Source organism: Neohortaea acidophila, assembly GCF_010093505.1.
Source record: "Neohortaea acidophila strain CBS 113389 unplaced genomic scaffold BDY17scaffold_7, whole genome shotgun sequence".
In the NCBI taxonomy this organism is placed as follows: Eukaryota; Fungi; Ascomycota; class Dothideomycetes; order Mycosphaerellales; family Teratosphaeriaceae; genus Neohortaea; species Neohortaea acidophila.
This window is the reverse complement of record NW_022985516.1, coordinates 315834-329259: the sequence shown is the minus strand read 5'-3', so window position 1 is coordinate 329259 and position 13426 is coordinate 315834. Positions and strand designations below refer to the sequence as shown.

The following is a 13426-nucleotide window of genomic DNA, read 5'->3' as shown; positions in this document are numbered from 1 at the left end:
AGCTTTCCGTGTGCAGAGTGAGCGCAAAGACTCCCGAAGTCGCTCACAGAGTAGAGATGATTGTCTCGAAAGACGAAATGGGTACCAAGAGGAGAGAAGGGAAAGAAGAAAATGCTTGATCTTTGAGAAATATGATTTAAACTTTTTTGGTTCCGCCCGCCATGCTTGCGCTGGCATTGAAGTGGGGGTCGAGGGGTCGGGCTCGCCGGCGGTGGGTCGCACGTGGGTTGTATCCCCGAAGGTATATGACGGAGCTGGCCGGGTGTACATGCGCCAGTAGCATTGGATCGGGCATCAATTTAAGGGCCAACAGGTTCCGCCATTGGTTATATAAAGGTTCATACATTACATTCAGTCCGGTCAATCATTTTCTCCGCCTCCGTAGATCCCATCTCGGGCCAAAGCCTGTAGTATATTCGCCATCGTCCAATTCGAGATCATCAGTGGAGGCGGGAGCAGCTGATTCCTCCATCACGTCCTCGACATCCTGCTTCGGGTAGCCCTCTCTCAAGAAGTCGCCAAAGAATAGCACTGCGTCCAAAATCTCCCTGCCAGTGGGAATGATGTGTTCACTCGGCAACAGAAATCCGTACGTCCCCTGGTCTCGCAGCTTGATCTGGTATGCAAAGTGGACTTGCATCTCGTGATAGAACCAGTCTAGTGCCGAGCCGCCGGACTGCTCGAGCATGGGAAGGAGTGTGCGCGGCCGCGATCTGCTTGCTAGAGCAACGTTGCCCTCACACGCTGCCATTGGCTCGTATGAGTAGGAGCTCGATCGACGAATAGCCTTCTCCATGCCCACCGCCAACTCCTCCAGATTCTCTTGGCTCGGGGGCGGGAAGTCGCAGGAGTAGCTGTAGGGGTATAGAATCTGCTGCGAGTAGCTGTGGAGATCGAGGAAGCCAACAAACTCCACATTCTTCTCCTCCTTTTGGCGCCGCGCCCACTCGGCGAGTTGCCGCGATTCGACGGCCTCGAAAGGCGCCTTCCCGGCATAACTCTCCGAGCAGGGGTTTCCGGCAGTCCGTAAACCATCCCATTCGAACCCAAATCCGTGGTCCAGGTCAATTCCCTGGCAGAATCGTACAGTCGTCGCCTGTCGGTTCTTCCGCCAAAGACGATCCGTTTCCCACGTGTATGCGTACCCATCGGGATTCACCGTGGGGACAAACACAAAGTCATATTCGTCCAACAAGTCGGTGATGCTGGGCACCTTGCCATAACTCGTAATGAGATTGTACGCGATGTACGTGACCGTGCTCGTGCTGATCCACTCTCGCGCGTGCAAGCCGCCCGTGATTAGGACAGTCTTCCGTGGTCCGGCGGTTTCGGGTTGATCGTCCGCCGGGGGCACGCCCACCTGTAGACCGAGAATTTCGCGGCCTTCATACGAGGTACCAAGGGTGATGAGCTGCACATGTGTTGAGAACAGGCGCGAAAGGAGACGCATCCAGGGGTGGATGACGGAAAGTGGCCTGTATTCATGGAAGAATGTCCAGGAGTCTTCGCCAGTCGATGTCGGAAGCAAAGTAGAGAACTGGCGAGAAGAGGGCGAGTGAGATGTGGCGGTTTTCGGGGGGTAGTTTGTACCGGGGAAAGTGTTTTCGATTGCAGAGGCCAGATCTCGCTCGTGAATCAGTGGGACATGGGCATGTTGTAGGCTCGTGGGGAGCAGGGTAAGCAGAGAAGGGAGGATCGCCTTGGACACTCGGATGTCGGCCCAGTTGTGGGTGAAGTCCCAAACGTCCAGCAACAGAGTGTCTGCGGCTTCCGCCAGACTTTGCGCTTCCTCCGCTGTGCTGACGTTGAAGCGCAACACGACATCACCGCCGTATGGAGCCAGCGTGCGAGCACTGGCCGAGCATTTCCGCCTTGTGTAGTCATCCTCCCCATCTTTGCTCGTGCCCCAGACCGCCTCGATCAGGCGATCGGATATGCTTCTCCATGTCGATTGTTGGGCGGCGGGGGAGGGGAGGGGTTGTTGAAGATAGGCAGCAGGCGAGGGGACGGCGACAACGAGCACGCTCAAGAAGGCGGGCAATGCGAGCCAGGCGCTCAGATGTGTACGCATCCTGAAGTGCTTTTGCTACCGGGAAGCAATAGTGCCCCGAAGGAGGTAGAATGACGGTTCGCAATGGAAAGGTGGAAGGAAGCCTGTTTTAAGGCACACGATCACTTGCCGAGCTGGTCCCGCAGCGACATGTGACTCGGGGCGAAAGTCGTGGTTGTACTCGACGAGACGAAAGCGACCCGGACTTGCAGCGTACACGTCAGGAGCTGCTGAAACTCGATGGAGGAGATCTTGTAGCATCGATGGATGTCATCAAAGCATCATTAGCGGCGTCGAGGTTGTATTGTGCCTTGCATCACCCTATTGCCAGGCCAAGGAGGCAATGAGAATGGGCAAGCGACTGGGCGTGCTGGGTGGGTCTGACTAACGCGGTAGGAAGCGAATTGAAGACCCGGCCCCGGCCAACCAAAAACAACCCCTACTCAACTCTAATCCCCTTAACCTTCACGTCACTCCTGCTTACCCCGAAAAGTTGAAGCAGCTTTCCGCTTCTGCACTGCTTCCCTCCTGGTTTGTTGGAAGCCTCGACGACAGTTGAAACCATTCGTTCTATCAATTGCTGTCACGAGGACCCATGACCCTTCCACCAGCGGTGCATGCCGGCCATGCCATTGCTGCACCGGCGTCGCAGCGCTCGCGATCTTGTCTCGAACAACACCCTTGCTAACGAGGGCGGCCACGATGTGCAATCTCCCTCAAATGACCGACTATCCCCCGCGCCCCGGCCAGCTACCGCAAGGCCCGTCTCCGAATACACTCACTTCCCATCCCGTCTATCCCATGAAGTGCATCTCGAGGATGTGTTGAGCGAGAAGCATGACGATGAAAGGAGGCCTCCTCGCTTCTCCCTCCGCAAATTCCGCAACTACTCCGAGCCTGCTTTGGCAGTGAAGGCGAGAGAAATGGAAAGCAAAGAGAAAGAGAACATCCCTCCAATGCCCCAGAAGCCTGCTACACATCCCGTGCCATCTATCCTACGCACCGCACCTACCATGCCTGCGGATCAGGGACAGGAGCAAGAGAACACGGAGGACGGGATTGTAGGAACGAGCAAGCGCCCGTCGTTCTTCAAGAGGTCCGTATCCACGGGGCAAAGCCCCGACAACAGAAGCATTCGCAGAGCCCGGAAATCCACCGACGAGAGAAGGAGTGAGAGAGCCAAGTCCGGGAAATCTACCGACGAGAGTAGGAGCGAGAAGAAGGCCTCCTCTCTACGATGGAGAAAGCTTCAAGGCAGGAGCACCGGCCTCGATGATCTTCAAAAGCTGGCAAGTGCCAAGGTCGCCACCCAACCCTCTCCGCCGCCCGTGTATGGAGACGAAACCCACTCTGCCCTCGCTCTCCCGGTCTTTCCCCGATCCTCTGAATCGGGAACCTCGGAGGACAGCAACGCAAGCTCCGATCGGATTTATGGCTCGACGACTACCACCACCCACACCGTCTCCACCCATACCACTTTCTTCAAGTTGCCCCGGCGGAACCGCAATCGCAACTCGCTGTTCCCCCTCCCGGTTAAGATCCCACCGCCACATGAAGAAGAGCAACCTACATCACCCGATGAACCCACCACGCCCCGTGCATCTGCTGGTACGACGCCCACACTGCGCGCAATCGACACTGCCATTGGGAAGCCCAATGCTCCGGATCTTCTGAGGAGACGCACCGAAAGTCCGCGTCGGCCGCCGCGCTCTATAACGAACGCTCCCTTGCCCAAACCATCCTTGGCATTTGCTGAACCCGGTCGTCTCATTCGTAACAACTCCGAGTTGTCACGCGGCTCGTCTACGTCCTCCCCTCTGGCACCACCACGCTTCGGCAAGCGAGATCGCGCATCCACCACCAGCTCCCTTGGCCGCAGCTCGTATGATATGGGCACTCCGTCACTTGGCGGCAGCGGTAGAAACTCCACCTCGACAAACGGACGCTCGAGTCTTGGAGCGTTGCTGACCATGTCGCGATTCCGAGGGAGCTCGGATCCGCATTCCCCTCACCATGATTCGCCGGGATCGCGAAGCAAGTCTAACTCATTCGCCATAAGTCGAGAGGCTCTCGTCGTACCGGAGCGCGAGGAAGGCGACACTCCTGGCAAGTATCTCGAACGGCTCGAGGCTGCTGTCGCAAGGAGTATGATTGCTGGTATCCTGTCCAAGTCTGCAGATCCCTTCGCCCAGAACGTCCTCCGGAGCTACACCCGGCGCTTTGTGTTCTTTGGAGAGCCGATCGACATGTCTTTGAGAAAGTTTCTGTTGGAAGCAGACTTGCCAAAGGAAACCCAACAGGTCGATCGGGTCATTCAGGCTTTTGCGGATCGTTACCACGAGTGCAACCCCGGCATCTTTGTTTCGCCCGACCAAGCTTATATCATCGCCTTTTCTCTCATGATGTTGCATACGGATGCCTTCAACAAGAACAACAAGCGCAAGATGCAGAAGCAAGACTACATCAAGAACACCTCGGGCCAATCCGTCTCCGATGATGTCCTGGGCTGTTTCTACGATAACATCTGCTATACGCCTTTCGTGCACTTTGAAGAAGAGGTCGACATCAATGGCGAGCGCGTCCTGCCTTTCAAGCCCAAGAAGAATAAACTAAAGGGCGCAGTACCGGAGTCTGGGAAGAAGCCGACAGGGCCTGTAGACCCCTATAATCTGCTCGTGGATCAAAAGCTCGACATGCTGCGACCCGCGATCAAGGAATCCGTCACATTGGACGATCCCTACAACTACCGCACACCTCAGACCTCCTTTGATCCCCAGTATCTCCAGCGCGCTTTCACCCACACGGGCGTATTGCAGATTATCTCGCAACGTTCGCGGCCAAGTGCATACGAGGGACAGTTTTTGAACGGCGGACAGCCTTCCGTCATGCAAACACAAGCGCAGCCTGGTATCATTGACATCAAGATCACCAAAGTCGGCACTCTTTGGCGAAAGGCTACGAAGAAGAAGAAAGCCCGCTCTCCCTGGCAGGAATGGGGTGCCATCCTCACTGGCTCACAGCTGTATCTCTTCAAGAACGCGCACTGGGCCAAGGGCTTGGTACATCAGTTCACGGCGGCACAGAAACATGGGCATCCTCGCATTCCTGTTGTCTTCAAGCCGCCCTTGCAGGAGTTCAAGCCTGATGCGTTGATCAAGACGGAGAATGCTGTTGCTTTGGTCGATGCGACGTACACCCGTCACAAGAACGCCTTCACCTTTGTGCGCCCGGGAGGCTTGGAGGAGGTGCTCTTGGCGGACAATGAGAGCGAGCTGAACGACTGGCTGGCCCTGATCAACTATGCCGCTGCATTCCGAGCTGCAGGTGTGAGAATCAGAGGGATGGTGGGCGGAGCAGAGGAAGACTTGCGCCGGGCAGATATCAGGAGACTCGAGTCCACGCAATCCGCTCGATCCGTGCAAACAGCAGCATCAGATGCAGATGTGTCGTTGCAACGCGGGGCACTGAGTCCACAGCTCGAGCGACAAGTCATGGCGGCGAGGCGTCAAATTATGGTGCAGAAAGTCAATGAGACGGCGCAAGAGATCAACGAGACCAGCAAGGAGCTCGACAATATGCTGAGAAATGCGAGGCATTTACTTATCCTGGCGCCGATTGCTCCGCGGACAAGGGAGGGGATCATCCACGCTGCTGCACACGCCGATGCATCCATCAAGTGGACGCGAAGAGATATCTGGCGACTGAAGTGTCACAAAGATCTCCTAGCCTTGGATGTGCAGCAGGACGGTCTGTCGGCGAGCGAACTCGAAGTCCTATCGGAGCACCAGCAGATCACGGAGCCGAGCGAGCCCGTGAGGAAATCCAGACCAAGCGTCTTGAAGCGACTGACATCCAAGGCCACCGGGTCGAAGAGCCCGCCTCAAAGTCCCACCTCCGCAATGGAAGCCACTCTCGAGCGACCTACCACCATGAGTTCCCTCGACACTTACATCAGCCCCGACGTCTTCCGTGCTCCTCCCGAATCGACAGTTCAAGAGGGTTCAATGGGTGATTGGCGCATTCCTCCTGTACAGCTAGATGTTCTGCACGAGCACCACCGCGGATCTGTCACTTCGACCTTGCTCTCGGGCTCCTCCCACCGCAGGCCGAGCGTTTCCAACGCTTCGACAATGTCTAGCCTCCGCCCTGGCGAAGAAACGCTGGATCGGCGACCATCTAGTGTCGCCGACGATAGCACCACGGTTGAGAAACTCGCACGAACAGCGACACCCTCCTCGCCTGAGCACCAGATTATGAGTGCTCTGGACGGCCCGACAAACACCACTCCAGAGAACAAGCACAAATCCGGTAATGCTGGTGGAGTGCGTCGCGGCCTACAGAAGACCCTGCGAGACGGCACACACCATCAGCACGCCGGCACCACCCCCGGTAGCAGCAATAGCAAACACCACCACCACCGACGAGGACGAGAAAGCGACTCCACGATCAAATCCACCAGCCCTGCCGGCGCCGCCTCTGCAGGAGGCGATGCATCAGACGGCGCACACGCACAGCAAGAAGGCACCCCTGGGCTCAAGCGCGAAACGCGCCGCTTCATTTTGCACGGCAAGCAGGCTTCTGTCGTGCAATTCGGGAACGAGTGGGGCGATGAAGAGCGCGCGAAGATGCGGGGCGAGCTCTTCAGGCAGGGCAGCCAGATGGCTGCTGCGAATGCTGACGCTGGTAGCGGTGGGGGGCAGAAGAGGTATAGTGGGGGTTGGCGCACAGCGGCTGCTTTTGCGGCGCTGGATGAGGGCAAGGGTCCCGGGAGTGCGGTTACGGATTTGACGGGTGATGAGGAAGGGGAGGATGACGAGGAGGGGAGTGCGGTTGAGGAGGATGAGGAGGAGGCGCTCGCATCTCCCCTGGCATCGAAACCCGTAAAAAGGGAAACGGTTATTGGACCCCGTGAAGGTGCGGACTCACTGTCTCCTCGCAGCGCCACGGGGGTGAATGGCAGCAAGCACCATTCCGCCTTGTCGGAGGATGAGGACGAGGAGGAGGAGTACGACACCGCTTCGGAGAATGAGGAGAGTAGTACTCGAGGGAAGCGAGTCACGGTTATTGGACCGCGACACGTCAATGGCTCACACCACGAGGGTGATGATACTCTTGCTGGTGCGGAGAGGGAAGGACTTGAGAATGAGGATGAGGCTACGAGACTTGATGAAACGTGAGGAGAGGAGATATGCTCCTTTCGCTCCTGCTGCTTGATGTGTGACCCAGGCAGAATTGATAGATTCGATCACTTACTTGGAGGGCACCTGATGAGTGCACAGAATGCACCTCCCATGTCCACGTGTCGATATTCTCCAAGACGTCTCTCAAATGTATCGTTCGTCGTTTGACACAGCACGCGCAGTCAAGAAAATGGCTGCGGACGGAAGATTCGCAATAATTCGCTCATTCAAGTCTCTATAATAAATTCAACCACGTATTATCGGCTCGTCGTCTTTTCCGCCTCTTCCACTCCGGCACGCCTATTGAGCCCACCTCGAATTCATCTCCATTCCATTCGCCTTCAATCATCACCGTCCCAGGCGCCTCATCAGCCGTTGCCGGAGGCGGAGGCGGGACATCACTAGCAGCACTGCTCCTCTTCGGCTTGACCAATAGCAAGATGAACATGCCGACAACCAGCAAGATCAACAACAGGATAACCTTCCGCTTGGTGCTCTTCTTCTGGTATCCCGTAGCGACCTTCAGCTCCTTCTCCGCCTCCTTCACATACGTCGCCGTGCGCTCGACGTTGTAGTCTATGCGATCCAGCAGACTCCCCTGATCGATGACCATGGCATTCAGCTCCTGGAAGATATTCGACAGGTCGATGACGCCCTGCGCAATCTTTTCGATTTCGCGCTCTCGCTGCGCGATTTGCGTGTCGTGCACGCCGCCCAGGCGTTTGCGGACTTGTGCTGTTTGGAGTAGAGTGGATTGCGCGGAGGAGCGGTCGAGGAGCTCTTCTTGCATCGCGGGGTCGGTGTAGGGGTTTTGTACAACGCCGGAGACGGGTGTACCGGCGCGGTCGAAGGGACTGCTCATGCCGCCGAGCGAACGGAGCTTTTTAAGGTATGCGGTCTGCTTTTTGCGGAAAAGAGTGCTGACTTCGCCGACGCGGGCGGCGAGGGAGATTTTGAGATTGCGGGCCATGGTTTCGTCGGCATTGGTGAGGGATGGAGTAGAGGATTGCTGCGCTTGACGGACGAGGGTGTCGATGCGTTTGATCGAGCGTTGGCAGGCGGAGAAAGCGCGCGTGATCTCGGACGTGAGATTCTCGATTTCCCGCTCTTCCTTTGCCTTGACGCTTTCGTCGTCGAAGCCGGGCAGGACGTGCTTGGCGTGGAGGGAGTCGAGGGTCTTCATGTTACGGGCGACTTCGGAGAGAGCCTGGGTGATGTCGTCTTGGATGTCGAGCCAGCGCGGTGGCAGGCGGTCCATTTCGATGACTGCGTCGCCGTCCGCTTGGTCGAGATCGGACATGAGGCCGGCGCGCTCGATGTCGTCGCCGGCATTGTTGCCGAAGCGGCCGCCATTGGGGTATGAGCGCTTGGAGGAGGTGGCGGGGTGGTGGGTGTAGCTCTGGCGGTAGGAGATGAAGAGGTTCGTGCGATCCCGCCAGGCGCCAGGGCTCACGGCCGTCGACATGTTGTGCGCCTTGCCAGGGATGGCATGGTGTAGCGTACTACCGCATGCGCGCCTGCACTGGTAGGGCCTTCTCAAGAGCTGCGGACGGGACAGGAGAGGATGTAGGCGAATAGTAGAGTGGAAGGAAGTGCGCGGATGATGGCCACGTCGAGGGATGGAGTTGAGAGCAAGCTCATGTGACAGAACAGGTTGCTGCCTGGTCACGACTTCTGTCCCCGACGTGGCCAAGCGGATGTTTGGTGAGAGGCTTCAAGCCAACGTCAAGGGTCCTGCCAATTTCCTCTCCTCCCCACCAGGCTGCTGTCCTTTCCCATTCCCACTTCACCACGCTCCCACAGTATCGCATCCCACGACTCTCGTCTCCCCTACGACCCTCCTCCCTGCGACATACCTCCGTCCCGTCACTTCCTGTTGACCCTTCCTACCGCTGCGAAACCACAAAATGGTATGCCCCTCTTCCACCACAACCACCCCCACATCAGCATTGCGCGGGATACATCTGCCATACACGCGTGGACCCGCACCCCATCCAGCCAATTGCGCTCCTCGATGAACGTGGATGAACAGGGGAGACCATGCTGACTCTGTGGACAATCAGGCGGATTCATTGACGGAAGAACAAGTGTCCGAGTTCAAGGAGGCCTTCTCGCTCTTTGTATGTCGCCTCTTCTCTCTCCCTGGCCCCCCTCCCTCCTCTCCCACCATCACTAACGTCCCCTCCCCGCACAGGACAAGGACGGCGATGGACAAATCACCACCAAAGAGCTGGGCACCGTGATGCGCTCCCTGGGCCAGAACCCCTCGGAGGCGGAGCTGCAAGACATGATCAACGAGGTCGACGCGGACAACAACGGCACCATCGACTTCCCCGAGTTCCTCACCATGATGGCGCGCAAGATGAAAGACACCGACTCCGAGGAGGAGATCCGCGAGGCCTTCAAGGTCTTCGATCGCGACAACAACGGCTTCATCTCCGCCGCCGAGCTGCGACACGTCATGACGAGTATTGGCGAGAAGCTGACGGACGACGAGGTGGATGAGATGATTCGAGAGGCGGATCAGGATGGCGATGGGCGGATTGACTGTGCGTGTCTTACCGTCTCGCTGGTCCTGCGTTTCAATGGCTGGTATACTGACTTGCTTTGCAGATAACGAATTCGTCCAATTGATGATGCAAAAGTAGCCTCTGCGCTGCTTCTCTACATCAGCATGCCACCGCTCCGCCAGCTCATCGCCACCTCTGCTGCATGAATCCTTTGCGTTGGTGCACTGACACGAAGCTTCCTCTCCCACTCGATTCGCACCCCTTACGCATTCTGTTTACACAGACGGCCAATCGCGATGGTGCGTGGGACTACTGTTGGCGGGCATAGCTAGATGTATTCACTCCTCCCTCTCTTTTGTGCTTTTGGTGTGATCTTGCTCGCTTTTCAACGTAACAAGCGCAGCGCAAAAGGATTGTCGGGTGAGAGCAATACCTTATATATCGGGTACATCCTTGCCCTTCCCTCTTCTAGAGGACACGAACACGGTCTCCCTACACTCAGCTCTATCTTTTCCTTATCTCGTCTGCAACCTCCAAGCACTCCCGCGCCATCTCCAACTGCTCATCCGTCCGGCACAGCAACAAGCGATGCTCCGCCCCCGGATTCCCCACATCCACCACCGTGCCCTTGCCCGGGTTCTCATTGCCCTTCAGATCCGGCGAGAAGCCCAAAAACTTGATCTTGGCACTCACCGCCTCGCGCAACTGCCACCCCTTCTCCCCAATCCCGCCGGCAAACACCACCGCATTGACGTCTCCATTCAACTTGACAAAGTACGAGCCAATGTAGCCCACAATGCGATCGACAAACACGTCAAACGCGAGCTTGCACGCCGCGTCGCCCTCGAAGGCGCGCTTTGTAATCTCCCCGAAATCCGTCGTGCCCGTCATCGCTTTCCACCCGGACTCTTTGTTGAGGATCTGCTCCGCTTGCGTAATGTGCAGCTCCTTCGTGCTCCCCGGCGCCGGCTTGCCGGCCTCGTGCGTAAAGTGGAAGATCAGACTCGGGTCTACATCGCCGCTGCGTGTCGCGCCCGGTAGGCCCGCGAGCGGCGTCAAGCCCATCGACGTATCGACGCTCTTACCCCCCTTGATGCAGCAGATGCTCGCGCCAGAACCGAGATGTAATGCGATGAGGTTCGTCTCATTCTCCCACGAGCGCAAGTGCCAAACGCAGGCCTTGAGGATGAAGGCGTACGACAGGCCGTGGAAGCCGTACTTGCGCAGCTTGTTCTTCGCTGCGCGCTTGGGGTCGATGGCGTAGGTGTAGGCTTCGGGGGGGATGGTTTGGTGGTAGGCGGAGTCGAAGAAGGCGACGTTGGTCGTGTTGGGGCATTTGGCGTGCACTGCTTTGACGATTTCGAGGGCGCCGGCATTGTGCAGTGGTGCTAGGTCGGAGAGGGCTTCGAGGTGGTGGTAGGTGTCTTTGTCTATGCGGGTGGGTTTGGAGTAGTCGCCGCCGTGCACGACGCGGTGGCAGGCGAACTCGATGTCGTCGGGGGAGTTGAGTTCTGACAGGCCCTTGTCGTCGATGAGGTGTTTGAGGATGTATTCGTAGGCATCTTGCGAGTTTTTAATGTCCGATAGCTCTTGATCTTTTACATTCTCATCGCCTCGAGAGTAGGTGAGTTTAGCGGGCGGTGCAGTTAGACCGGAGATCTGGATCTCGGCGAGCTGTTTGGGCTCTTTGTCGGCGTAGGAGAAGACGGAGACTTTGACGCTCGACGAGCCGGCGTTGATGGAGAGGATAACTTTCGACATCTTGTGTTGAAGAGTCGGGGACAGCGCTCTTCAATTTGTCGAAGCAGGAGAAGCGGAATGAAGGGATGCAGTCGTTATTCGCGGATGTGTGTCGGCTTCACGGATCATTCTCAATGCGCTGGTCATTTTTGGGGAACTGTGACGTCGAGGTCGATCTGCTGACATAATCTTCAACATCACCTCAAAGATGCCTTGCCATGTAAGTTAGGTCCCTACCTCAAGGTAGATACTAGTAGCTACCTCTTCTGGTAAGATGGTCCTCACAAGTGCCTAAACCAATGCCTTCTTAGCTATGTTCACCTCCATCGAGACAAGGCCAGTCCCGCCATCTTCCACAGTCCACACTCCCGCCCGGCCGAAGCCGCGTGACATCTCGACTAGCTTCACCCATCGCACTTCGCTACAACATCCATCATCCACGTCTTTACGTGCTTGTGGAGAAGTTGAATCCTGTTTCGTAGTGGACAATAGCGCCATGTGTGATCCCATTCTGCAATGGAACAATCAGCAACCCGCATGAGCATGCCTCCAGACCGGCGGGATTTTCAACGCACCTGTGCGAGACTTTTGCTGCCATCTATATAGCCGTTGTTGTCAGGGCGCCGGAAGACCGTCCTTTCATACTTGAGTCCGGCGGCTTTACCCAGCTCCTCGACGGCCTCTCTGAAGTTCTCGTCGGGTTTCCGGAAGTACGTGCGTCTCTTTCCGTGTTTGCGATCGAAGTGCACTTGAATCCACGAACTGGGGTGATCACTCACTCGGCGCTGGAGCTCTACGATAGCCCTACTCTTCTTGAGGAGCAAGGCGTCCGTGGCCGCCGTCGTTTTCGCGCAGTCCGCGACCTTCTTCTCAAGTTGTTTATTCAGCTCCGCAATCTCTCCGTCCCGGGCGTTGATCTTCGCCAACAACTCCGAAACATTGGCTTGCGATTCTTGCCTAGCTTTGGCAGCGCCCTCGGCCATTGCTGAAAGTTTTGCCTGATGAAGTGCGTTTTCGGCTTTGGCGCGACCAGCGGTTGAAGATGCTGTGGTCTTCTCCTGCCCAGCCTTGAGCTCGGAGATCTCTTTCTCATGCTGTTTCTTTAGCGCAACGATCCAGTCGTTGTGCTTGGAGATCTCCTTTGCATGTTCATCTTTCAACGAGCTGACTTGGCTGCTGTGCTGAGAGAGCTGGTTCGCATGCTCCTCCTTCAGCAAGTTGATCTGGTTGTTGAGTTTGGTCTCGGTGGCTTGGATCTGCGCTTCGTACCCGGCAGCGAGGTTTTCGAGATAAGCCCTTTGCATGGCTTCTCGGGCGACTTCTTCCGCGGCCTTTTGCGCGGCCTCTTGTATCCCTGTGAAGAGCATGGAGGGCGGGGGCGGATTCTTCCGAGCCGATGTGTCCTTTGTGACACGATTGTTGTCGTTGGTCGCCATGATGAGGACTCCAGTCGGCTGTGATGAAGATGGTAGTGCTGAAGTTTGGGGTCTGGAGATGGACAAAGAGAAGTGAGGTCGTCCGACTAGCACGGAATGAAGTTGAGTGCAGCAGAGTGCAGTAGAGTGGAACAGTCCGTCGGGGTGAGGAAAAGCTCACAATCAGGTTGAAGAGAGCAGAGGATGGTAGGGGAATGCAATTTCTAGCTTCTTCGATTCAAGAAACTCGTAGCTCGGTGTCCGGGGCCGTTGATGATAGGAAAGTAGAGTGAAGATGGATCCTCGTGCTTTGAAGTAACAAAAGAGTGATTAGCTTGCCTGAATGGGATGAGTCTCACCGTCATGCTAAAAGACAACAGCTGATAGTGAGTGGAGGGGGCCTCGTAGTGTCGCCCGTTCACGTGCCAACTGGTTCACGTGTTTTGGAGATTGAACTTTAGTGTCGACCATGCAGAAGATCAGAGTAGGAATGAACTCGAAGCTATTCAGCCAATTCTGCAACATCAGCTT

At 56.6% G+C, this 13426-nt stretch overlaps 6 protein-coding genes across 6 annotated transcripts; 2 read left to right on the top strand and 4 right to left on the bottom strand.

Moving 5' to 3' along the window:
• Positions 1-170: 170 nt before the first annotated feature.
• BDY17DRAFT_299528 (uncharacterized protein) lies at positions 171-2362 on the bottom strand. The gene has a single exon (XM_033733931.1). It carries the CDS (start codon positions 2069-2071, stop codon positions 365-367), a length of 1707 nt encoding a protein of 568 aa, XP_033588293.1. The 5' UTR covers positions 2072-2362; the 3' UTR covers positions 171-364.
• Positions 2363-2676: 314 nt separating this feature from the next.
• Positions 2677-6654, top strand: BDY17DRAFT_252649 (uncharacterized protein; the record flags this gene model as incomplete). Its single annotated transcript, XM_033731274.1, has 2 exons — positions 2677-3582; positions 3703-6654. Coding segments are annotated over 2 exons (3858 nt in total), but the record flags the coding sequence as incomplete, so codon positions are not given.
• Positions 6655-7465: 811 nt separating this feature from the next.
• Positions 7466-8695, bottom strand: BDY17DRAFT_253115 (t-SNARE; the record flags this gene model as incomplete). The annotated part of the gene is made up of 1 exon (XM_033731315.1): positions 7466-8695. One exon carries the CDS (start codon positions 8693-8695, stop codon positions 7466-7468), a length of 1230 nt encoding a protein of 409 aa, XP_033588291.1.
• Positions 8696-8954: 259 nt separating this feature from the next.
• BDY17DRAFT_299525 (EF-hand protein) lies at positions 8955-10237 on the top strand. The gene is made up of 4 exons (XM_033733930.1): positions 8955-9140; positions 9294-9350; positions 9425-9779; positions 9844-10237. Exons 1-4 carry the CDS (start codon positions 9138-9140, stop codon positions 9876-9878), a joined length of 450 nt encoding a protein of 149 aa, XP_033588290.1. The 5' UTR covers positions 8955-9137; the 3' UTR covers positions 9879-10237.
• Positions 10238-11592, bottom strand: BDY17DRAFT_299523 (Acetokinase family-domain-containing protein). The gene has a single exon (XM_033733929.1). The coding sequence runs from the start codon at positions 11499-11501 to the stop codon at positions 10245-10247; it is 1257 nt and encodes a 418-aa protein (XP_033588289.1). The 5' UTR covers positions 11502-11592; the 3' UTR covers positions 10238-10244.
• An 89-nt stretch (positions 11593-11681) lies between these two features.
• On the bottom strand, positions 11682-13318 carry BDY17DRAFT_299522 (uncharacterized protein). The gene is made up of 2 exons (XM_033733928.1): positions 12056-13318; positions 11682-11991 (listed from the first exon to the last, which is right to left on the bottom strand). The coding sequence occupies exons 1-2, from the start codon at positions 12914-12916 to the stop codon at positions 11926-11928; spliced, it is 927 nt and encodes a 308-aa protein (XP_033588288.1). The 5' UTR covers positions 12917-13318; the 3' UTR covers positions 11682-11925.
• Positions 13319-13426: the final 108 nt, after the last annotated feature.